This window comes from Leucoraja erinacea, chromosome 15 (genome assembly GCF_028641065.1).
Source record: "Leucoraja erinacea ecotype New England chromosome 15, Leri_hhj_1, whole genome shotgun sequence".
Lineage (NCBI taxonomy): Eukaryota > Metazoa > Chordata > Chondrichthyes > Rajiformes > Rajidae > Leucoraja > Leucoraja erinaceus.
The window spans coordinates 27,590,181-27,616,452 of record NC_073391.1 but is presented as its reverse complement, the minus strand read 5'-3'; the positions used below and the strand labels follow the sequence as shown (position 1 = coordinate 27,616,452).

Here is a 26,272-nt window from a genome sequence, read left to right as displayed (position 1 = left end):
TCCCTCGTGAGTATGGCAGAACTAGTATACAGATGATCAATAGTCGGTGCGGAATTGATGGGTCAAATGGCCTGTTTCCACGCTGTATCTCTAAACTAAACTACAGTTGTGGGAACACAATCCTGTGATCTTAAATAACAAATCCTAATAATTGTTATATTTGGCACGGTATTCATATTGGTACCTAGAACAGTCAAAAACATCATTTTGGGGCTATCCCAGTTGAACATACCAGATAAAAGAACTACAGAAGGTACACAAAAAAGCTGGAGAAACTCCGCGGGTGCAGCAGCATCTATGGAGCGAAGGAAAAAGGCAACGTTTCGGGCCGAAACGTTGCCTTTTTCCTTCACTCCATAGATGCTGCCGCACCCGCTGAGTTTCTCCAGCTTTTTTGTGTACCTTCGATTTTCCAGCATCTGCAGTTCCTTCTTAAACACAAAAGAACTACAGATGCTGGTTTACAAAAAAAATACATAATGTGCTGGAGTGGCTCAGCAAGTCTGGTAGCATCTCTGGAAAACATGGATGGGTGAAGCTTCGGGTCGGGACCCTTCTTCATACCATACAAGTCATGTAAAAAAGAAAGAAATCAGAGTGGAGAATATGGTTTTACGGCTACAGAGAATCATCATCATCATCATTGTTGAAAACATCAGCGGGCACGGTACCTTACAATGCCAGGTACCTGTGACTGTGATCGCAACATGTACTGAAGTGTGGATGGCCTTTGGTTCGCTAGGAGCTCATCTGTCCTTACAGAGAAAGTGCAGATTAAAAAAGTGCAAAAGGTAGATCGGGATTGCAGTATAGCATTCGCGAGGTCCATGTAAAAGTCTGCTAATAGTGTAGAAGAAGCTGTTCTTGAATCTCTGTGGTAAACGCTTTCAAGCTTTTGTATCTTCTGCCCAATGGAAGAGAAGAGAAAATGACTGGGGTGTGAGTTGTCCTTGATCATGTTGGCTGCTTCCCCAAGCGCCTAGAGATTGTTACCGGGGGTGGTGGTTGTGGCAGATGGTGGCATTGAAGAGACTTCTGGATAGGCAAATGGATATGCAGGGAATGGAAGGATATGGATTATGTGCAGGTAGATAAGAGATGGTCTTGGCATCATGTTTACCACAAATATTGTGGGTTGAAGGGCCTATTCCTGTACTCTTCTATGAACTATATTGACATGGGTTGTGTAGGAAGGAACTGCAGATGATGCTTTAAATCGAAGGTAGACACAAAATGCTGGAGTAACTCAGCGGGACAGGCAGCATCTCTGGAGAGTAGGAATGGGTGACGTTTTGGGCCGAGAACCTTCTTCAGACTGATGCCGGGAATGGGCAGTACAAAGATAAAATGTAGTTAGAGACAGTAAGACTTGTGGGAGAACTGGGAAGGGGGAGGGGATGGAGAGAGAGGGAAAGCAAGGGTTACTTAAAGTTAGTGAAATCAATGTTCATACCGCTGGGGTGTAAACTACCCAAGCAAAACATGAGGTGCTGTTCCTCCAATTTGTGCTGGGCCTCACTCCTCACAATGGAGGAGGACCAGGGCAGAAAGGTCAGATTGGGAATGGGAGGGGTAGTTGAAGTGCTGAGCAACCAGGAGATCAGGTAGGTTTAGGCGGACTGAGTGGAGGTGTTCAGCAAAATGATCGCTGAGCCTGCCCTTGGTCTCGCCGATATACAGGAGTTGACACCTTGAACAGTGGATTCAGTAGATGAGGTTGGAGGTGGTGCCAGTGAACCTCTGCTCACCTGAAAAGACTGTTGGGGTCCTTGGACGGAGTCGAGGAGGGGGGGGGGGGGGGGGGGGGGCAAAGGGACAGGTGTTGCATCTCCTGCAGTTGCAGGGGAAAATACCTGGGGAGGGGGTGGGAAGGGAGGAATTGACCAGGGAGTTGCGCATGCAATGGTCTCTGCGGAAAGCAGAAAGGGGTGGGGGTGGGAAGATGTGGCCAGTAGTGGGATCCCGTTGGAGGTGGTGAAAATGTCAGGATTATATGCTATATGCGACGGCTGATGGGGTGGAATGGGGTCCTTGTTACAAATGGGGGGAGGCGGAGCATGAGCGGAGCTGTGGGGTATCAAGGAGACCCTAGTGAGAGCCTCATCTATAATGGTCCTCATTCTTTAGGGAATGGGGGTTCCCCTCTTCCATTATAGATGAGGCCCTCACTAGGGTCTCCTTGATACCCCGCTGCTCCGCTCATGCTGCCCCTCATCCCATTCGTAACAAGGACAGGGTCCCCCTTGTCCTCACCTTCCACCCCATCAGCCATCGCATACAGCACATAATCCTCCGACATTTTCGCCACCTCCAACGGGATCCTACTACTGGCCACGTCTTCCCATCTCCCCCCATTTCTACTTCCTGCAGAGACCGTCCGCAACTCTCTGGTCAACTTGTCCTTTCCCACCCAAACCACCCCCTCCCCAGGTACTTTCCCCTGCAACCGCAGGAGATGCAACATCTGTCCCTTTACGTCCCTCCACGACTCGGTTAAAGGACTTCTACAGTCTATTCAGGTAAAGCAGAGGTTCACTTGCACCTCCTCAAACCTGATCTACTGTATCTGCTATTCCAGGTGTCGACTCCTGTATATCGGCGAGACCAAGGGCAGGCTTGGCAATCGTTTCGCAGAACACCTCCGCTCAGTCCGCATAAACTTACCCGACCTCCCGGTTGCTCAGCACTTTAACTCCCCCTCCCATTCCCAATCTGACCTTTCTGTCTTGGGCCTCCTCCATTGTCAGACTGAGGCCCAGTGCAAATTGGAGGAACAGCACCTCATATTTTGCTTGGGTAGTTTACAGTATGAACATTGTGATGATCCTCCAGTATGTACATTGACTTCTCTAACTTCAAGTAGCCTTTGGTTTCCCGCTCTCTCCATCCCCTCCCCCTTCCTAGTTCTCCCACCAGTCTTACTGTTTCCGACTATATTTTATCTCTGTACCACCCATTCCCCTGACACCAGTCTGAAGAAAGGTCTCGACTCAAAACTTCAGCCATTCCTTCTCTCCAGAGATACTGTCTGTCCCGCTGAGTTACTCCAACATAATAATGTGGGTTGATGATCATTCACATTGTACTCAGAAACACCACAACAGCAAAAGGAGATGCAGAGCGTGAGTGTTCATAATGAACACGTGCGTGTGTTTGCATGTACATAATGAAGGTGTGTGTATACAGAATGGATGTGTGTACATAGTGGATGCGTGTGTGTCTGTGTACACGCATAATGACCATGTGTGTGTATGTGTGCGCGATGACAGTGATGACGAGTTGAAGAAAGTGTGGCATGTGTCCTAATTTTTTTTCCTGCGAATTCTGAAACTCAAGACTTCCACTGGCTTAAACTGTCAGAGGGACCTTGACGCGGAGGGTCTTAAATTGCTGAGATTTTTCTCAGTGTCAGCTCCTGCCAGTGTTGGCCGTGAGTGGCAGGTGCCTTCCTCCCTGTGTGTCAGCACTGTGTTCTGTCAGTTAAAGCCCCAGATTTCTTGCGGCAGGTGAAACCTTGAGAGTGAGTCACATTTCAACACCAAAAGGACAGTATCAAAGCACATCTACATGGCGGGAGAGGTGAAATTCTCCAGGGGTCAGGGGTAATTCCTTATCAGCTGTGATCAGGCAATTGAAGCATCCTCTCACCATCTAGAGAGCAGTCCTGACCTCCCATTTACCTAATTGTAGACCTTCAAACTATTTTTAATCGGACGTTACTGGATTTTATTTTGCACTAACATTATCCTGTATCTGTGCACTGTGGACAGTTTGATTGTAATCATGTAGTCTTTCTGCTGACTGGACAGTGGACACAAAAAAGCTTTTCACTGTGCCTCTCAGTACGTGTGATAATAATAAACTGAACTAAATTCCAAGGCCTCCATTCACATATACAGGTGGGTGGAAGCTGTGTTTCAATGGGCTGTATCTGAAATCATCCCAGAGAAAACCCACATGGTCACAGGGAGAACGAACAAACTCAGTACAGACAGCACCCGTAGTCAGGATCGAACCTGGGTCGATGGAGCTGTAAGGCAGCAACTCTACTGCTGCGCCACTGTGCCACTTGAAACATTAACTCTGTTTCTCTCGCCACAGATGCTGCCTGGCATGTTGAGAATTCTCTGCACTCTCTGTTTTTATTTCAGATTTAACGCTTATCATTTAATTTTAGTTTTGTTTTAGTTTAGCTTGGTTTATTGTCACGTGTATCAAGGTGCAGTGAAAAGCTTTTTAGTTGCATGCTATCTAGTCAGCGGAACGACCATGCATGGTTACAATCTAGCTGTCCACAATGCACAGAACAGGATAAAGGGAATAAAGCCTAGTATATTCCTTGATCTGTCACTGTTCATGATAACGCTGCTGAACATGCTGGGATATCGGAAACAGGAGGAGGATAGAAAGGCAAAGAAGCAAACTGGTTCATTTGTTAGCTTCTTGTCCTGATTAATAGACAGTAATAATGGATGCAGCATAATTGACATTCCCCAGCATTGCCAACACGATGAGCTCTTACAGAAAGCACACAAGGTCAAGTTTCATAGCTTATGTGTTTTGTAAATGTCAATGGTTAAATAAAGGAGGCAACTGTTGTTCATATGCAATGCAACAAGCAGACTTTGGAGTATGGACACAGATAGAATGACATAGAATTGACATAAAAATTATGACACTGTTTGTCCCACAGATCCTGTAAACTCGTGATCATCTCAGTCCATTGTGTCCATCCAATTCAGATGTAAATGAATCTACTACTTAAATACCTATCTTCACAATCACATATCATTATTGACTTATTTTCCACAGGGAAGTCCAAACTAATTATCTTAATGGAAAACGTTGGTTTCTGAGCATTGGATTGATCAGATACTGAGCATTCCATTATACTATTGAGACGTTGGGTATTTGGATGATGAAATTAACAAAGATGAACCTATTCACAAGAGTACATAGACACTGTATTGCTTTTACAGTGTTGTGATTGCTGAGATGTAGAAGATGTGCAGCCAATTTGTACGCACTTGATACAAGGTCAATTAATTGCCTTTGGGTCGACTCAAAGTGCTGGAGTAACTGAGCGGGTCAGGCATCGTCTCTGGCGAAAAAGGATCGGTGACGTTTTGGGTCGAACCCTTCTTCAGACACTTTGTGTCTATCTTCGGTATATACCAGCTTCTGCAGTTACTTTCTACACAATTGTCTTTGGGTATTAGGTGAAACATCAGTATTGTCCTAACCTTCTGGATGTAGATGGGTGCAATGAAAAACTGATGTTGGGAATTGATTGATAAAAAGATATGGAAACAGGCCCTTTGGCCCACCGAGTCCATGCTGACCATCGATCACCTGATCACATTAGTTCCATGTTACCTCTCTTATCCACTCCCTACATGCTAGGGGCAATTTACAGAGGCCAATTAACCTACAAACCCGCATGTCCAAGGGATGTACGTGGAAACTGGAGCACACGGAGGATATCCATGCAATCACAGGGAGAATGCGCAAACTCCACACAGACAGCACCTGAGGTCAGGATTGAACCTGGGTCTCTGGAGCTGTGAGGCAGCAGTTCTACCCCAGGAATAATTTTGTGAAGGCTGAAAGGAGGTGGATTCAGAAAGGAAAGCTAGGGGAGTATTGGTACTCGTCAGGAAGAAACTAAGAAGTCATTCAAACTTTGCAAAGCCATTGGTCTCAATTGAACATATAACTGTGAATACTCAAAAACACAGTTGGCTGACAATCTTTTAACCATAACTAACTGTGAACATTTCCGTTCAATTCAAATCATGCAACTAGATTGATTTAACTCCTTGAGGGCAAAGACATTGAACAACGGCTATACAATTGGGGTAATAGATCATGATAACCCTCCAAACCTGTCCTATTCATGTACCTGTCCAACTGTTTCTTAAACATTGGGATAGTCCCAGCCTCAACTACCTCCTATGTTCCATACATCTGTGTGAAAAAGTTACCCCTCGGATTCCTATTAAATCTTTTCCCCTTCACCTTGAACCTATGTCCTCTGGTCCTCAATTCCCCTACTCTGGGCAAGAGACTCTGTGCATCTCCCGATCTATTCCTCTCACGATTTTGTATACCTCTATAAGATCTCCCCTCATCCTCCTATGCTCCTTGGAATAGAGACCCAGCCTACTCAACCTCTCCCTATAGCTCATACACTCTAGTCCCGGCAACATCCTCGTAAATCTTTTCTGAACCCTTTCAAACTTGACAATATCTTTCCTATAATATGGTGCCCAGAACTGAACACAATAATCTAAATGCGGTCTCACCAACGTCTTATACAACTGCAACATGACCTCCCAACTTCTATACTCAATACTCTGACTGATGAAGGCCAAACTGCCAAAAGCCTTTTTCACCACCTTATCTACCTGTAACTCGACCTTTCAAGGAACCATGCACATACTCCTCGATCACTCTGCTCTACAACACTACCCAGAGGCCTGCCATTTACTGTGTAGGTCCTGCCCTTGTTCGACGTCCCAAAATGCCACATTTCATACCTCTGTATTAAATTCCATCACCATTCCTCTGCCCACCTGGCCAATTGATCCAGATCCTGCTGCAATCGTTCACAACTATCTTCACTATCTGCAAAACCACTAACTTTTGTATCATCAAGAAACTTGCTAATCATGCTCTGTATGTTCTCATCCAAATCATTGATGTAGATGACAAACAATAACGGGCCCAGCACCGAACCCTGTGGCACACCACTAGTCACCGGCCTCCATTCTGAGAAGGAACCTTCCACCATCACCCTCTGCTTCCTTTCATGGAGCCAATTCAGCTATCTCTCCTTGGATCCCATGAGATCTAACCTTCCGGAGCAGCCTACCATGCGGCACCTTGTCGAACACCTTACTAAAGTCCATGTACACATCTACAGCTCTGCCTTCATCAACCTTTTTGCTCACGTCTTCAAAAAAATCAATCAGATTTGTGAGACACGACCTCCTGTGTACAAAACCATGCTGACTATCCCTAATCGGCCCTTGCCCATCCGAATGCCTATATATCCAATCCCTCAGATTACTCTCCAGTAATTTACCAACTACAGATGTTAAGCTCACTGGCCTATAGTTCCCAGCATTTTCTCTGCAGCCCTTATTGAAAAGAGGCACAACATTTGCCACCCTCCAATCCTCTGGCACCTCTCCTGTATTTAAGGACGATTCATAAATTTCAACCAAGGCCCCCGTAATTTCCTCTCTAGTTTCCCGCAATGTCCTCAGATATATCTGATCAGGCCCCAGAGATTTGTCTACCTTCAAACACGACAGTACCTGCAGTACTTCCTCCATGGTAACCCTGACTGCTCTCATGACACTTCCAGTGACTGCTCCAATTTCCTTCGTCCTACTGTCTTTCTCCTCCGTAAATACAGAGGAGAAACACTCATTGAGGACCTTGCGAATCTCCTGTGGCTCCACACAGAGGTTAGTTTTTATTCCTGAGAGGTCCCACTCTCTCTCTCTCTCTCTCTCTCTCTCTCTCTCTAGTTGCCCTTTTCCCCCTTATGTATTTATAAAATCTTTCGGGATTGTCTTTTATGCTACCCGCCAGAGCTATTTGCTGGCCCCTTTTTGCCCTTCTGATCTTCTTTTTTAGTTTGCTCTTTTGTTCTCAAAACTCCTCCATGGTTGCATTTGATCCCAGCTGCCTGTACCTGTTCCATGCATCCTTCTTGTTTTTGACTAACATCCCAATTTCCATCATCAGCCAAGCTTCCTTACTTTTGCCTGCTTTTCCCTTCACTCTAACGGGGACGTACACATCCTGAGCTCTCTTCAGTACACTTTTAAAAACATCCCACTTGGCCGATGTTCCTTTCCCCTCAAATAACCTGCTCCAGTCAACTTGAGCTTCTCTCATGCTGTCAAAGTTGGTCTTACCCCGGTTGAGTATTTTAACATGTGGATCCTCTCCGTCCCGATCCATAACTATCTTAAACCTAATTGAACTGTGGTCACTGGTCCCAAAAGGTCCCTCCACACACACTTCATTAACTTGCCCTTCCCATTCTCCCAATACTAGATCCAGCGTTGCCCTCTCACGTGTGTGGGCCTCCACATACTGTTTAAGAAAACTCTCCTGAATACTTTCCGCTATGATCTTCCTAGTCTATATTGGGAAATTTGAAATCCCCTACTACAACAAGCTTATTTGTCTGCAATCTCCCCGCACTTTTGCTCTTCTAATTCTCGTTGACTATTTGGGTGTCTGTAGTACAATTAACTACACTTTTATTCTTCAATATAATACCACCATCTATTTTTGTTTAATTGTTTTCTGTTTATCCTCCTTAACCAACAATGCAACTCCACCTCCTCTTTTTTCCTCACCCTTGTCTCTCCTGAAGCTCCTCTACTCCGCAACATTGAGCTGCCAGTCCTGCCCCTCCCTTAACCAGGTTTCAGTCATGGCTACAACGTCCCAGTCGCTCGTACCTATCCACATCCTAAGCTCAGCAGTGCAGCGGTGGAGGTGCTGCCTTGCAGTGCCGGAGACCCAGGTTCAATTCTGAGTATAGGTGCTGTCTGTACGGAGTATATACATTCTCCCTGTGACTGTGTGGATTTTCTCCTGGTGTTCCGGTTTTCTCCTACACTCCAAAGACGGACAGGTTTGTGGGTTAATTGGCTTCAGTAAAATTGTAAATTGTCCCTAGTATGTAGGATAGTGTTAGTGTATGGGGTGTTCGCTGGCTGGCACAGACTTAGTGGGCTGAAGAGCCTGTTTCCACACTGTATCTCTAAAGTCTAAAGTCAAAGATGAATAGGTCAGAGAAATCCCTTGAATGGTTAGAGTTGAATATTTTTAACCAAGTATTGATTTTAACGTCTCATTTAGCTTCGACAATTAACTGCACTTTTACTCTTCAACATAATACCACTATCTATTTTTGTTTAATTGTTTTCTGTTTAAGCAGTCTTACACTTGAATCTACTAACCAGCTAAATGGCCACTTGAAAAAGATTAAGAATAAACAGAGCACCATACAAACCAACTGGGATTGACCTTGTGTGGTGAAGCCTTTAGTTTCACAAGTGATGCATTTCAAAACATTAGTTAACAACGGGCTCACTGCCAATTGCTAACAAAACGCTTGCTCTACTGTGTTAACAACTGGCACTTTAAACTGAAAAACAAATAGGTCTCAGTAGTAGCATACATAAGGAACACAAGGAAGAGGAGATGCTCAATGCTCAAGCCATTCTGTCACATCATGACTGATCTGATCTTGGCTTCAGCTAAAAATGTGTGTGTACCTTTGGGGCTGAAATGAGATTAAGTTTGAGCCCAGCAGCCAAAGTGACCACCCAGAACGAGGATGAGCCATACAAAGATGGTCAAGGATCGCCAAGAACAAGGGTGGCCACTGAGACCAAAAACGGGGAAGCTTCGAGCACTGAAGACGCGAGAGTTGAGGAGGGAGCCGCTGATGATGACGGACGTGAGGAGTAGGATGATATGAGAGGGGCCGGGGTATTGCCTCCAGCGCCTTCATGGCTGGCTGCAGGAGGCGCCCCCAAGAAGATCGGTTAGCTCAGGCTTACCCATGATTACCTCCAGGACTTCCAATACATGGACTGGACTTTGCACTTTAGACTGTTTGTGGTCTGTGTTTTTTTGTGGCAACTACATTTTGTGGTTGTGCAAAAGAATTTTGCTGTGCATATGTGACAATAAAGAACCACATTCCAAATACGTGCAGGTTTGTAGGTTTATTAGCTTAGGTAGAATTGTAAATTGTTCCTAATGTGTAGGATAGTGCTAGTGTATGGGGTGATCGCTGGTTGCAGGTGGGTCCCAGGTGTTTCCGCATTGTATCACTAAAGTCCACGACAACATAGGAACAGAGGCAGGCAGATAAAGGACAACCATAATAACCACTGTACCCATGGGATTTATAGTTTCAACACAGTGCCAAGAATAATGCACAATTGCATTTGTTGAAGTAATTAATTATAGTTATTAAACACTTTGCATTGAGATATAAAGGTGGCATTAAGAAAATGGTGATCCAGAGTATGTATTGCAGAGTTATGAATCTATGTATGCTAATGGAGCCATAGAATTGAATGCCATACCAAATATGCAGAATACACTGCAGAGATGGCTTACTGGAATCTCTGGTTAAGCAGCACACATAATTGTTGTGTCTACAAAGCTCTTCACTGGAAGAATGAGTTTATATTAAATTTGCATATATATGTGTACACAGATAATTTTCAATATACTGTATCTGTAGGTAATTAATTGCATTATTGCATATGCTTGTAAATAATTGTTTTTTATAATCCATTACTTTAAGAGGAACCAATGTCTTGTACAAGTGTTTGTGTGTATGTTTGAGAAATTGATCTTGACATTGGTTTATTATTGTCATGTGTACTGAGATATATAGATCTACTATCCAGTTTATGGCACCCTTGGTTCTAGAGACTTTCTGGATTATCCGTTTTGCCGGACCGACAGAGGTCACGACCTCCGAGAAGAGTCCAACGGTACTGGAACAGTCTGTGTAAGGAGCCGAGGTATCGGCCTGCAAGGTTAGCATTAGAAGTCAGCTAAAGGCACGGATCTGACGGCTCCGGCTGGGCCAGAGTTCCAGACCCCCGGCTGCAGGGGGCAAATTTGACCCCGCTGATCGGCCATGGAAGTCGCATTGAGGTTGATATCGACCGTCTCACTCAGTCTAGGTGTCACATTTTTGGGGGAAACTTCCGAGGGGTATTTAAGTGTGCTATCGTAATTTTGTCTGGGAACCAGACGCCGGACAACTTTAGGCTGTGCATGCCAGACGCAAGAAGAAGAAGAAGCTTCTGGATATCCTGGTTTCTCTTAGTAAATCGTTACTGGTGTTTGCTGGAAGGTCGGTTGCAGGAGGCTCCTCCCTGGGACACATGGATGGTCAGCTGAGAGGAGGGGCGCCAGGTCATGGGCCTGCAGCAGCCTGGGGCTTACCTGGGCTTACCTGGATCGGGGAGCTCCAGTACTTCCAGCATGTGCACTGGACTTTGGATTAATTTTTATTTTCTTTCTAAACGGTGCTAAAATATGGTGACGGTGCATTTGTGGGTTGTGCAAAAGAATTTCACTGTGCTGTGCGTACGTGACAATAAAGAACCATTGGTTCATTGAATCAAGACAGCCCAAACTGACAAAGAGGAGGGAGGGAAGAGTATCGAAACCACAGGGGATTGTGAAAGCTAGAGGCTGTAGTCACAGGCGATGGTCTACTCAGCCTGCCCTTCCACCTCCCTGCCGAGCTCCATCTGTCTGTAGAATGGCAGAATCTAGGGATCCTGCTGAGGATTCATTATCAGTCATTGTAGTGGCAGCAAGTCATCCCCGATCCCGGAAAAAGATGATTCAGATAAACACAAAGAATGGGAGATATCTCAGAGCAGGCATCAACCAGCTGTGGGAAGTATCCTGTTACAACAAGTTGCCTTTATTGTTCTGCTGTCAGGCAGCACCCCAGAGTTTTGATTATATTGACCCCCTATTTGTATACTTAAGAGGAATAGACAGTTGGGAATTGCGTACTGTCTGCATCAGGGTAAAACTGGGCTGGGGAGGTGAGTGAGTGGATCAGATGCTCTGTGATACTAAAATGGTAGCAGCTGCAGACTCTGAAAAATATTGGCCAAGACCAAAGTGATGACAGGGCTTGTGACTGCAGCATCATTGCCGAATTAGCACTTTGTGATGTGTCTTGTGATGGACAGTACCACCTGCCCCGCCGTCCATGGGAGGAATAGATGCAATTACAAAGTGTCAGAAGGACAACTTGAAATTGCGCTGGGTCATCAGGGTGGTGTGGTCGAATCCGCTTAGCGTTAAAGAGGCACTAGAGATTTCACAGGCTCCATGGAATCTGTAGCAAAACAAAGGCCGAACATCTGGAGGATCCATGGAGGGAAACTAACTACTGCCATTTTGGATGAAGACCCTTCATCTAGACCAGTTTAGAAGAAAGATTTTGACCCAAAATGTTGACTGTCCACTTTCCTCCACAGATGCTGCCTGACCAGCTGATTTTTTTTTAGTTTAGTTTAGAGATACAGCACAGAAACAGGCCCTTTGGCCCACCGAGCCCAAAACGACCAGCAATCCTCACACGTTAACACTACCCTACACACTAGAGGGACAATTTTACATTTACACCAAGCCAATTAACCTACAAACCTGTATGCCTCCGGAGTGTGGGAGGAAACTGAAGATCTCAGAGGAAACCCACGCAGGTCACAGGGAGAATGTACAAACTCAGTACAGACAAGCGTAGTCAGGATTGAACTCTGGTCCCTGGCGCTGTCAGGCAGTAGCTCTACCCCTCTGCCAGTGTGCTGCCACATTCCTCCAGCTGCTCTTCACTTGGCATCCTTGTTTGTTCTTTATCTCTCTTCTGTTGCTGGGTACTGATTGTGGATGAAAAGCCATGATCATATTGAATGGCGGTGCTAGCTTGAGGGGCTGAATGTCCTACTATTGCACCTATTGTCTATTGTCTATTGTTGTGAATTAACTGATCTACCTGGTGAATTGTTATGCCCCTGTCCCACTTAGGAAACCTGAACGGAAACCTCTGGAGACTTTGCACCCCACCCATCCGTGCAGTTCCCGGAGGTTTTTGTCAGTCTCCCTACCTGCTTCCACTACCTGCAACCTCCGGCAACCACCTGCAACCTCCGGGAACCACACGTGGGGTGGGGCGCAAAGTCTCCAAAGGTTTCCGTTCAGGTTTCCTAAGTGGGACAGGGTCATTAATTAAATAGCTCTTACACAAGGTAACTAAGCAACAACCCTGGTGTCTATCCAGCTCATTGTTGACGTCTGCTAGTCTCTCTGGGAACGAAAGTGGTGATCATTTATCTGGGTTTTCCCTTATTTCCTTATAGATGCAATGGAACTGTTTGTAATTCTTTAGGTGTTATACAATTATGAAGCAGTCCAATTGCCTTTGTTGCACCTAGATATTTTCTTTATAAACCAAGCAACATAGCCAATCTATCTCTGGCTGGAGATAGACACAAAGTGCTGGAGTAACTCGGCGGGTCAGGCAGCATCTCTGGAGAAACAGGATGGGTGATGTTTCGGGTCGGAACCTTTCTTCAGACTGAAAGTGGGGGAACTGGAGATAGGGAAAGGACAGAACAACTCAAGGCTGATAACACATGACCAAGGAAGGGTGGAGCCCATACTGGCCCATTGCTACAGAAGAGGTGATAATGAACGGACACAGGGATGTGAACAGTGGAACCAGTCGAACAACTCGGGGAAATGAGGGGGGAAGGAAGTGAAGGAGTTCATACTACTGGGTTATAAGCTACCCAAGTTAAATATGAGTTGCTGTTTCTCCAATTTGCATGTGGCCTCACAGAGGAGGAGACCCAGGACAGAAAGGTCAGTATGGGAATAGGAAGGGGGGTTAAACTTGTTGACAACCGGGCAGTCGCAAACTTTGCACGTCTCCTATCTCTGGCTAGAGTAGGTTGGTAGATATAATGTCTTCACAAATAAGGTGAATGTGGCAAAGAAAAATGAAGAGGGTTTTTTCCGATGCTGCCAAGGTTTCAAGGTCAGTTTATTGTCACATGTGCCAGTTAAGGTACAGTGAAATTTGAGTTACCATTGTTAGATAGACACAAAAATGGGTGTCCATGTGGAGTTTTCATGTTCTCCATGTGACCAGGCGGGTATCCTCCATACAGACAGCACCCATAGTCATGATCGTACCCGGGTCTCTGGTGTAAGACAGCAACTCTACTGTGACTTAATGCATACAGCCATTCACACCGAGACCAACCTGTTGGGAAGCTGAGCATCAGCGAGGCATTCTGACTCTGTTGGTGTGAGATGCTGAAAGAGAAGATGATCAGGGAAAGAAACCTTCTTCTCACAGAGCCCTCCTGTTCATCGTTGGGCTGAAGGCCAGATCTGGCTGCCCTACTGGCAGAAGGAGACAGCAATGAAGACAGGAATGCCGCTGTAAATAAACAGTAACATTGTTTTGTGATACAGATACATTTCTTCCATATTTTGTTGACAGTTGAATGTCAGCCCCAATCCTTGCCGCAGTGAGTGATAATGTGACATTTGTGATAATGTGACCTATGCCTCCTTTAGCTGGAATTGTCATAACATTATGAGAGTTATGCAGCAGGCAAATGGCATTGACATAATCCAGTCAAGACCAGGAATAGAATAGATTCCATAGTACAGAGGGTTTAACAATGAGTAGGAAAGAATTACAGATGCTGGTTTAAACTGAAAATAGACACAAAAAGCTGGAGTAACTCAGCGGGACAGGCAGCATCTCTGGAGAGAAGGAATGGGCGACATTTTGGGTCGACCCAAAACCCATTTTTGCATCTATGTTCGGTTCAACAATGAAACCAACTAACCGTGCAATGTTTTGTGCAGCATCTTTGAAAATTGCTTTATGTTTTCAGGGAGATCAACTCTAGTAGGGTAGGGGAGGGGAAGAAACAGGCAGGACAAGGTAAGGCTTAGTATCTCTTCAGTGGTTGTAAGGGAAGGCATCTATCAATTAGACCCTGAATGGATTGGCAAATATTTCCAGGGTGGCAGATTAACAAATCATTAAAGGTAGAAATTCCACTGCCCCTTTGTTGTTCGACTTCTGAACTGTCCTTCCATAAACTAGGGTGCAGTGCCAATCTTCCAATGGTTTCAGTTGTACTTTATTTGTATTGAGGTACAGTGGAATTAATTTTCATATACAGTTTAGTACAAGTATATGTACGTCTTTGAAGTGGAACCCAGAGCACACAAAGAAAACCTATACAGGTCACGGGGAGAACGTACAAACTCCGTACAGCCAGCACCCGTAGTCAGGATGAACCCGGGTCTCAGGCTCTGTAAGGCAGCAACTCCACTACTGTGCCACTGTGCTGCCCTGTTGTGCTTGTGTATGGCTTGATTGCACTCGTGTATTATCTGATTTAATTTTATAGCACACAAACAAAAGTTGCTCAGTGTCTTGGTGCACATGACAATGATAATAAACCAATCAATATCAATACAGATCCAAGCAAACAAGGCCATAAAAATGCAATTTAAGCAATGGGAATCATTTTGGCTGGAACAGGATTGTAGAGGGTTTTTTTTTCAGACAATGGAAAGTCTAGGTTGGATTAAATGTACTTCCATACTTCCAAGTATCTGAATCTCAAAGAAGATATCTAGGCACTCAGGAGCTACAGAACAAATTGCATAAACATGGTCAAATAAAAGTTGAACAGGCCATTCGACACTATATGCGTACTCATCCATTCAGGAAGACCATGGCTGAATTTGGAAATGTAGAGAGTTGTTGTCTTTCAGCATCAGAGACTTGGGATTGATCCTGATTATGTGTCTGTATGGAGTTTGTGACCGCTTGGGTTTTCTCTGAGTGCCCCGGTTTCCTCTCACATTTCAAAGACGTGCAGGTTTGTAGACAATTGGCTTCTGTAAATTATTCCTAGTATCTAGGATAGAACTAGTATCTAGGATAGAACCAGTAGTTGGTGCAGACTTGGTGGGTCGAAGGGCCTATTTCCATGCAACTAAACTAATCCAAACTAAACTTATTTACCTCAACACTAACCCCGTTTCCCTTGATTTCCTCAATATCTAAACACAATACATCCTTGTCATGAAAGTGTTGTCATTGAGACTTCACAGCTGAGCTCCATTCTTTGCCGCTCATTCAGTTTGCGTAGTCTATAAGTAGATAAATGTCCCCAGTGGTTATTGTGTTACCTGTCATATGCATCTCTGATTTGCTGATTTATACTGTGCCCTGGATTATCCCTGCTGTTTGAGGGCCTATAAACAACTCTCACAAATGTTTTCTGCTCTTTTATCTGAGGCCTTTTATCCCTTCTTTAAAATCAGGGCTGCCCTACACTTAATTTCCATTTTGTTCATCTCATCGAATGGTTACAGTATCCTGGAATATTTCGGCCTCAAACTTATTAGCTTTGCAACCTGGAGTAGTCTTCAATGACCACTGAATAATTCTCCTTTAATTTAATTTATGTCATTAATCCAAAGACATATGTATTTGCATTCAGAAAAATGGTCTTCAATGTTGTTTTACTGCTATTAATACTACTTGTTGCCAGTCTAGCCACAGTTGGATGTTCATCTTTTTGTGACTATGCCTGGAGCATAAAGGTTTTTATTATCAATCTTTGCTATCCCGCCCTGTTGCTTTATCCTTTCGCTGTAACATTCTCAATTTTCCCTAACCAGAAACCATTATCTCCCACATTTAGGTTTAGGTTTATTATTGTCAAATGTACCGTGGTACAGTGAAAAGCGGTGTTTGCATGCTGTCAAATAATATCAGATTTAGTTTAGTTAAGATATACTGCGCAGAAACACTTCAGCCCACTGAGTCCGTGCTGACCAGCGATCCCCGTACACTAGCATCATCCTACACACCGGGGACAATTTACAATTTTTACTGAAGCCAATCTTGAAAGTTAATTGCCTTCAGTAAAAATTATCCCTAGTGTACAGAATAGTGCTAGTCTCCAGGGTGATTGCTGGTCAGAGCAGTCTCAGTGGGCCCAAGGGCCTGTTTCTGCGCTGTATCTCTAAATCCAAAACAATCGCTTATATGCCCCAGAACCACCAAATTTGGAAAAGATGGAGTGAATTTGTTGATTTGAGCCCTGGAAACCTTATCTATTTCACCAAGCCCCTGTGGATCAGAACTGTGAAATGCTCCAAGATTGAAGAACTCTGCTCTCAAGGTCACGGAATGCCATTACTCAGCCTGGCTGCCCTGACTGTCAACATCAGACTTGGCATAGTTGGGAAGAGCAAAAGCCAAATTATGCCAGAGTCACATCACAGACGAACATGTTAGTTTGATGTTGAGCAAAGCCTCTGATGCCTGGCAGATTTCTATGTGCCCTAAGGCCTCACTATCTGCAATACAAAAGTTTGACAGCCCTTCACTAGGTCATTGATTTATGTGACACTTATGGCTCTAGATTCCACTAATGACACATGGTGATGTTAGCTTAGATAGAGACATTCACCTCTCTGATCTGGACCGTGCTCCCTGGTTGTTGTTTTGTTTCTAACGGTGACAAACAGGCACAGCTGGTAGAGCCACTGCATCGCAGCACCAGAGACCCGGGTTCAATCATGAAATCATGACTTTCGGTGTTGTTTGTGTGGAGTTTGCACGTTCTCCCTGTGACCAGGTGGGTTTCCTTTGGGTGCTCTGGTTTCCTCTCACATCCCAAAGACGTGCGGGGTTTGGAGGTTAATTGGCTCTCTGTAAATTGCCCATTAGTGTGTAGGGACGGTGGATGGGTGATCGGTGATCAGTGTGGACTCGGAGGGCCGGAGAGCAAGTTTCCATGCTGTATCTCTAAACTTAGCTAAAAACAAAACTAATCAAATCATCTTTTGGTTGCAGTGCTGCCAAGACCTTGGAGAAGCATCCATATTCCATCAGCACCCAACTCAGTGGAGGGACTCCCACCCCCATCCTGCCTTCCGCGGCCAGCATCCAGCTTGCTCAGCTCCAAGCCCAGCTCACCCTTCAGCGCTTGAAGTTTGCTCAGTCAGCAGTGAACAGCAACACGGCAGCCGCCAGTGTCCTGAGTCAGGTGCTCACCAAGGTCGCCATGTCCCAACCTCTGTTCAACACATTGATCAGCGCCACTTCGGGGGCAGGCCGCGGCTTGCATGTCAGGCCCGGGTATGCCGCCGGGTGGCTTGGCTTATCCTCCACAAACGCCGGGCTTGCCCCCTCTGCTGGCCGGAGGTATTGGCCACGGCGGGAGCCTACAGGCCCAGAACCCCAACTCCCACAGAATGAACCCTTTTGTGGGCATGACTTCGCAATTGCCTGCCCACACAGCCGCCCAAGTTATGAATCTGAACAAGCCTACCTCGTCACAACCTCCCGCTGGCTTCTCCGAATATCCGGCAGATTTCTCCTGCAAGACCAGCGTCACCGGCAACCACACCTACATGCATGATGAGGTTCTGAATACCCATGGCTTTCATCCATTTGGATTCAGGGGAGACATGTCTAACATCCTTCCTGTTAACCCCGGCACAATTAAAGGTCAGCAGCTTTTGAACCAGCCTCATCCCGGATTCCAGCTGGATTTTCAGAATTGCCAGACATCCAGAATGCAGGCACTGGGTTATCCAGGAGAAATGAGTGCCGGTGGCATCCCGCAGAAACCAGAGAGATTTCAGCAGGTCCACCCGGCTGCCAATGCACAGAACCAGGGCACATGGGCAGCCGATCAGTGGCAAAATACCCCTCAGCTCCTACACCCGACAAGACCCGAATATGGGGCTCAGGCCCACGATGTGTGGTCCTCAAAGAACCAACAGCTGCAGATGAGGAATGAGCTCTACAACCCCGAGGAGCCGACTTCCGAAGTGAAGTCCATGGTCGGGCGGCCCCCTCACATCAACAGAGCCAACAACTGTAACCAGAACTTCTCCGGACCGCAGTTCAGTCCCCTTGGCCCCTTTCATCCCCACCTGCCAGAGAGACAAATGCAGCCCCGGGAACTCAACGATTTCCATGGTTTGGTGCCGTCTCAGCTGCCTCACATTTGCTCAATATGTGACAAGAAAGTCTTTAACCTCAAGGTGGGTATGAAGCGGAGGTGGGACATATCAACCACGATGCCTGGGTGAGACGGTCTCAAGCTCAAATGTTGTTTAAACAACGCTTGTTTAAAATGAACAGCTCCCATTACCATCCATTCATTCTCTGGGGATCATCTCCTCACTGTTCACAGGGTGCCTTGCCTTATGTTCTTGCTATTGAATTTTCTCAGGTAACACAAGCAGAAAGCATGGTAAATAAGACAAATGGAATGCTAGCCTTCAATGGTCATGGCATTGAGTATAAGATCAGGAAATAATGATGCAGCTTTATAGGACTTTGGAGTATTGTGTGCAGTTCTGGTTACCCCATTACAAGAAAGATGTGGAGGCTTCGGAGAAGGTGCAGAAGAGGATTACCAGAATGCTGCATGGATTAGAGGGTATTGATTATAAGGAGAGATTGTTTTCTCTGGAGCATTGAAGGCTGAGATAAGATAAGCTGCCTGAACATTTCCCCAGGATGGAAGACTTGAGGGCATAGTTTTAAAGTGAGGGGGACAAAGCTTAAAAGAGATATGCGGTGCATATCAATAGCTTGAGTGGCACAGTGATGCAGCTGGTAGAGATGCTGCCCCACAGTGCCAGAGACCCAGGTTTGACCCTGACCTTGGGTCTGTCTGTGTAAAGTTTACACGCCGCCCTGTGACCATGTGGGTTTTCTCCGGGTGATCCGGTTTCATCCCACATCCCAAAGCCGTGGGGGGATTGTAAGTTAATTGGCCTCTGTAAACATCTCCTCGTGTGTAGCGAGTGGATGGGAAAGTGGGGAAGTGGGGTAACTAGTGTGAACGGAGGATCAATGGTCAGCGTGGACTCAGTGGGCCAAAGGGCCTGTTTCCATGCTGTATCTCTAAACAAAGACAAACTAAACTGAAAGGATCCTCATGGATTGATACAATTCCACCAATAAACAAGTTGCTCCAAAAAGAGTGTTGTCTCGTTAAATTTATTTTTAAACAAGAAACAGTTCCAAAATATCTGAAGGAACCTTATGACTGGAAATTAATCTGTGTGAATATCTCATAAAGTGAACAATTGATTTATATTATTTTTGGTCTATTTTGACTTTTTATTTAATTTTATTAAATATGCTAGAGAACTCTGACCTCTGGTGTTTTATAAATAATGTATAGGTTTCTGAGAAGTTGGAGCTATATCGTATTTATTAAATATACATAGCAACTGGAAAGATCACAGATGGATATTGGAAGACATACATTTAATGGGACCTCTTGAAACTTAGTGTTTTCAAACAGGCACGATCTATGGTTCAAGAACTATGTATCTTCCCATAATAACTAATTGAACTCCAAAGCAGAATTGTGTTTCTATAATATGGTATTTCTACTCTCTGAAGTATCTACAAAGTGCATGTAAGTACTTTGCATGTATGGAAGACCAAATCTTAACATAAAAGCAAATCATAGAACACTTTGTGCACAGTTTATGATGACTCGCCATAGATATTTTGAACTGTTTTAGCATTGAAGGGGGACTACTTGAGAGTGATATATGTTAAATATGTACTTGACTTCATGCTGTTAGATTTAGCTGTAAAGCCACCACAGGATCTCTTGTGGACAGATGATATTTCAGGTCGGGACCCTTCTTCTGTCTGAAGAGAGGCCCCAACCTGAAACCTCATCTGTTCATTGCCTGCCACAAATGCTGTCTGACCTGCTGACTTCCTCCAGCAGTTAGTATTTTTGTTTCAGATTCCAACATCTGGCGTTTCTTGTATTTCCATCCAAACACTTTGAGCAACGTAGTGGCGCAGAGGTAGAGCTGTTGCTTCACAGCACCGGAGACCCGGTTTCGATCCTGACTGCGGGTGTTGCCTGTGTGGAGTTTGTACATTCTCCCTGTGATCACGTGTGCTGATCCGGTTTCCTCTCACATTCCAATGCAGGTTTGTAGGTTAATTGGCCTTTGTAAATTGTTCCTAGCATGTAGGATGCAAAAGTGGATTAACATGGAACTAGTGTGTGGGTGATCATTGGTCAGCGTGGACTCAGCGGGCTGAAGGGCTTGTTTCCGCACTGTATTTCGAAACTAAACAAAACGCCTGTGCTCTACTCTGGAAAAGCTCTTGAGATTTGTAGACCATCCAAACTGGCAAGACCATGATAATATTCTTTGGTTTAGATTTGGATGCCAGGAGATGGAGATGGAATCAAGAGCAGATATGTGGAGTTAAGGCATACCAGGTTTATCGTTACTCAGGACAGGTAATCCGGTTTTGAAACGAGAACCAAAACCCTTCGGAGAAATAGATTCCCATTTCTATAAAACCATAAGAGACATAGAAAAAATTAAAGGAGTTTTAACCAAAGAGAGAGAAGGCAAATGTGCCATTCCCTCTTGCCTTCCCTATGTGTTCTGAATGACAAGTCAAGTCTTTGAATCACTCCAATACATTCTTAATAATTTCCTACTAATTACCCTTCCATTTCTTTGGGAGAAGAGCTCTATATCCGTTGACGTGTATTGTCCTGAAACAGTTTATACTGGCATCATAGTACCCGTTATTTCACTTTGTGTTTTATTTCAGCTTCCAGTATCTGCAGTATTTTGTTTTATATGCTTCTACCTCTGAAATGTTGTCTGCTTGTTTTCCTTCCTCATGCCTCACCACCCTGAGACCCCTTACGTCTTGCTATCCAACTCTCCCAAAAACACAGTGATCATTTTAACTTTACTGTTTCCAGACCAGTAAAACTCCAGAATTATCACTGCAGCTTCTGATCCGAGACGTATAAGATCATGAGTGGAATAAGATCATGAGAGGAATGTATACCCAGAGTAGGGGAATCTAGAACCAGAGGGCATAGGTTTAAGATGAGGGGGGGGGGGGGAAGATTTAATAGTAACCCGAGGAGCAACTTTCTCACACAAAGGGATGTAGGTATAATGGAAAGAGCTGCCGGAGGAGGTAGTTGAGATAGGCACTATCACAACGTTTAAAAACTGTTGGTACATGGATTGGATAGGTTTAGAGAGGTATGGGCCAAATGCAGGCAGGTAGGACTAGTGTAGATGGGGCATATTGGTCGGCATGGGCAAGTCAGGCAAGAGGACTCTACGCCTCTATGACTTCTCCAGAACCAGATCTGTCAGTGTTATTGTTGCACCCATCGCCTGTGTTGCCATTGGAAAGTTTAACTCCTATGAGGAATGCCCAGTGCTCAAATCATTAAGTATCATACATTTACCACAACAATGGAAGCTGCCTGCATCTAACTGTGGTGCTGTTTGTGTGCTTTGGATTATATCTCTGTTCTGTGGGCCGACTCCTATCAGTCGGAGGTTGAGGGGAGGCTTGATAGAAGTATATAAAATGATGAGAAGCATAGAGAGGGTAAGCAGTCAGAACTATATTCCCAGGGTGGAGATGTCCAGCATTAGAGGACGTAGCTATTCGGTGAGTGAGGGAATGTTTAATGGAGATGTTCGAGGTAAGTATTTCACACAGAGTAGTGAGGTCCTGAAACACATTGCGAGGGAGGTGGTGGAGGCAGGTACAATAGTGGCGTTTAAGAGCCTTTTAGTTAGGCACGTGGAAGTTCAAGGAATAGTGGGACATGGATCATGTACAGGCAGATGAGATCAGTTTAATTTGGCATCATGGTCGGTACAAACTTTGTGGGCTGAATAGCCCGTTCCTGTGCTGTACTGTTCCAAGTTCATGTACAATTGTTGTCAGCAGTGTGCAATACAGGCACTTGGTTGTGCCTTGCTGCTCCCTTAGTGCGCTCCACTCATGTTGTCCCTGACTGTATTTGGAGTAGAAAGCCAGTCCAATCTATCATCTGATGCATGTACTTGCTTCTCCTTTATGTTGGCAGGATTGGGAACATCATGTGAATGGAAAACATCACATCCAGAACTGCACCGCCTTCTCTGAAAAGTAAGCATGGCTCCTGTGTGCCAAACTGGTTATGTCATTCTTTCTGGATGATCCTGGATAAAACACTGAACTATTCTTCAGATCACAAACAATGTGATTATCTGATTCTTGCACAGTTGCTGCCTTACAGAAATCGAGGTTCGATCCTGTGTGCTGTCTGTATGGAGTTTGTATGTTTGCCCAAAGACGTACACATTTGTAGGTTAATTGACTTCTGTAAATTGTAAAATGTCCCTAGTGTGTAGGATAGTGCTAGTGTACGGGGTGATCACTGGTCGGTGCGTACTCCGCTGAAGGGCCTGTTTCCACACTGTATCACTAAACTAAACTAAACTAAATATGCTTTCATTTAACATTCTGCACTAATGACACATTGGAGTTAACAGAAAATTATGTACAGTACTTTAATTCTTTGAACACTGAACTGATTCTTCCAGATCATGTTATTCCCAGGTTGCCGCAGACTTACATTTGTCCTATATTTGTACCTTATGTTTCCATTATTTATTTTTTACTTTAGGCTGGTGTTCCTAGCCCAGAGCCTCTCACACTACCGACAATGGGTTAATTTCCTTCTTATTATCCTTCCTTTCCTTAAGGTGAAGAGTTCATTCCGTAGGGAATTTTTGACACAGAGCTGGAACATCACTAAATGCCAAAACACATTGATCACAACCCGGGTGGGGGTGGGTGGGGACAAGAAAGGGAAAAGGAGGAGTGGGGCCCGAAACGTTGCCTATTTCCTTCGCTCCATAGATGCTGCTGCACCCGCTGAGTTTCTCCAGCTTTTCTGTGTAACCTTCGATTCTCCAGCATCTGCAGTTCCCTCTTTAACATTGATCACATCCCGTATGTGTGTGTCTGTGGTGGGAGGTGGGGGAGGTATGAAGAGGGTGGGAGAACCTTTCTAAATGTTAAATTTGACAGTGAACCTTTCTTGAGAAAAGCATTGCAAACTGTGCCCATCAGCAAGGTTTAAGGTACTTAAATGCCTTTAATACCACTGTTGCCTAGATTGCTGCCTATATCTGTGAGGCTTGATTTCATTGGGTGCTGGTAGATCATCTTTTCAAATAAAGCAACGAGTGTCACATAAAAGCATCACTCCAAATGACAAAAAACATTTATGTTCTATAAATGACAATAGTTCCTGAAAATCGGATTTTGCTCACGTTTATGTTGAAAGGAGCTTTGCATTTAGATAGTAACTTTCTGCTCCTCGATTCTGTCCCTATCTAACAGGGGAGCAGAGAAGTAGAGTTGCTGCCTTACAGCGCCATGGACCTGGGTTCAATCCTGACTGTGGGTGCAGTCGGTACGGACCTTGTACGTGCTCCCTATAACTCTACAGGTTCCTCCCAGGTGCTCCGGTTTCCTCGGGACACCTCTGACCTCTGGGCTGGGATTCTCCCTCTGACCGCGTGGGTTTTCTCTGGGTGTTCCGGTTTCCTCCCACATTCCAAAGACGTAGAGGTTTGTAGGTTAATTGGCTTTGGCAAAACTGTAAATTGTCCCTCGTGTGTGGGATCATGCTAGTGTATGGGGTGATCGCCGAGCAGTGTGGACTCGGTGAGCCAAAGGGCCTGTTTCCGCACTGTATCTCTAAAGTCTAAACTCATGAAGCACTTTTGAAATACTATTGTGATCACAAACAGTTGGAACTGTAACTACAATATGCAAATTAATTGGAGTCTGTACGGTTTTTCCAAGATAGCTGAGTAAAAAAAAGTGCTGGAGTATCTCAAGGGTTAAGGCAACATCCTCTGGTGGACATGGAAGGCAACGTTTTGGTGTTGGGACCTCTGCTTCAGGTCCTCGGACACCCTTCACTTTTTCCTCCCTCTGGAGAACTTCATTTCGTCCAGAGATAGAGATGTGACCCCGACAGGTTACGCCAGGCGCCATCCATTTTACTCAGTGTTCCAGCATCTGCGGTTCCGTTTGTTTCCAGGATAGCTGGGGGGGGTGACGAGATTTTCACTCCTTTTATGCTTTTCTACCATTATGGCTGTGATGTTGTTTCCATCCTTGTGATTGTACGATCTGATTTTGTTCCTAGTTCTGGCATTTGTTTGGTCAAATAACTTTGCAAGACCAACAAAAATGAGGTGTCAACTCGTGTGGAGCCAGTACAATGTTGAATTCCTTCTGGTACATCAATATGAATGTGTTTTTTAAATATATGTGGTCTTCTTGAGTGCAGAATAAAAAAACAGTGTATCATCACGTTAAAACGGTGTTTATGATGCAGTCACTTTATTTGACCTTGCTGGCTTATACTAAATGCAGCATTTGCAACACGTTCTAAACATAAATTGTGGAAAAATGTTTTTATTAACTATAATAGATTGGATGGAGTAATTAAATATAAGGGGCGGCACGGTGGCGCAATGGTAGAGTTGCCGTCTTACAGCGCCAGAGACCCAGGTTCAATCATGACTATGCGTGCTGCCTGTACGGAGTTTGTACGTTCTCCCTGTGACTGCGTGGGTTTTCCCCGTGTACTCTGGTTTCCTCCCACACTTCAAAGACATGCAGGTCTGCAGGTTAATTAGCCTCTGTATCTTGCCCCTAGTGCGTAGGATGTAAAACTGGAATGACAGAGTAGACAATAGACAATAGGTGCAGGAGTTGGCCATTCGGCCCTTCGAGTCAGCACCGTAGTCAAGCACATGGTGATCGTTGAATGGTGTGGATTCAGTGGCTCAAAGATCCTGTTTCCAAGCTCTATCCAAGTGTAGCTTTCACAATAGTCCTTGATATCAGTGTTTTTATTTGGGAAAAACGTCTTTATTAACTGTGATATTTAACATTTCATAATATCTATAATTAGATATTTCAGTGAAGCAACATAATCTTCATTGCCCATGACATCAATAAACCACACACATGGTAGAGCTAATGTTCTGCAGATAATTATGGGATATAAAGTATAATAAACATGTAATGCTTCTCTCTCGGATATGCAGTGAATAATTCATTAGTGGCTAGACGTAATTTTGTTTGAGTGTGACGCTGGAAGGATTCTCGAGACACATTTTAACCTACCCTGCACTTTATTTGAATATATCTTTTAAGTTTAATTTTAGTTTGTAGTTTATACAGTGTGCAAACAGTCCCGTTGGGCCCACCATGTCCATGAAGCCGACCATCGATCACCCTGTAACCTTACGCCTGGCCTATCCTATATACGGGACAATTTACAATTTTCACTGAGCCAATTAACCTACAATGTGTACATCTTTTAGATTGTGGCAGGAGCACCCCGATAAAACCTGTTGTTGTCATGGGGAGAACATACAAACTCTGTACAGACATCACTCCCTAGTCAGGATCATACCTGGGCTGCTCTGGCGCTGTAGGGGCAGGCAACCTACCGTGGGGGTCCGACGTGTCAGGCCGCATCTGTTCGTTTCCAAACTTTGCCTCCTTCCCTCACACTCCAGTAGAGTAGGGATTTTGTGTCGCTTCGTGACGCACTCGTTCAGGGCGTTGGGAGGGTGTTGTCTGGGAAGTTGTGAACCAGTAGTGTTGAAGTGACGTAAGCAGCGTGTATTTACTAACACAAGAGTAGTAGGAGTAATGAACGCAGCTGAGTGGAAGATCGGTCTCCCACTTGTTTGTTCATAAGCCACCGCTGTGCCGGCGTGGAGG

The 26,272-nt window shown here is 44.8% G+C and overlaps 1 protein-coding gene across 2 annotated transcripts in view; it reads left to right on the top strand.

The window, feature by feature from the left end:
- LOC129704081 (RNA-binding protein 20-like) overlaps positions 1 to 22,706 on the top strand; it is a 108,546-nt gene extending 85,840 nt beyond the window's left edge. For both annotated transcript variants that reach the window (XM_055646964.1, XM_055646965.1), the window contains exons 2-3: positions 17,492 to 18,690; positions 22,557 to 22,706. In XM_055646964.1, coding sequence (XP_055502939.1) covers positions 17,764 to 18,690; positions 22,557 to 22,622 — 993 coding nt within the window. In that variant the 5' untranslated portion in view covers positions 17,492 to 17,763 and the 3' untranslated portion in view covers positions 22,623 to 22,706. The remainder of the gene's footprint in view (positions 1 to 17,491; positions 18,691 to 22,556) is intronic.
- Positions 22,707 to 26,272: the final 3,566 nt, after the last annotated feature.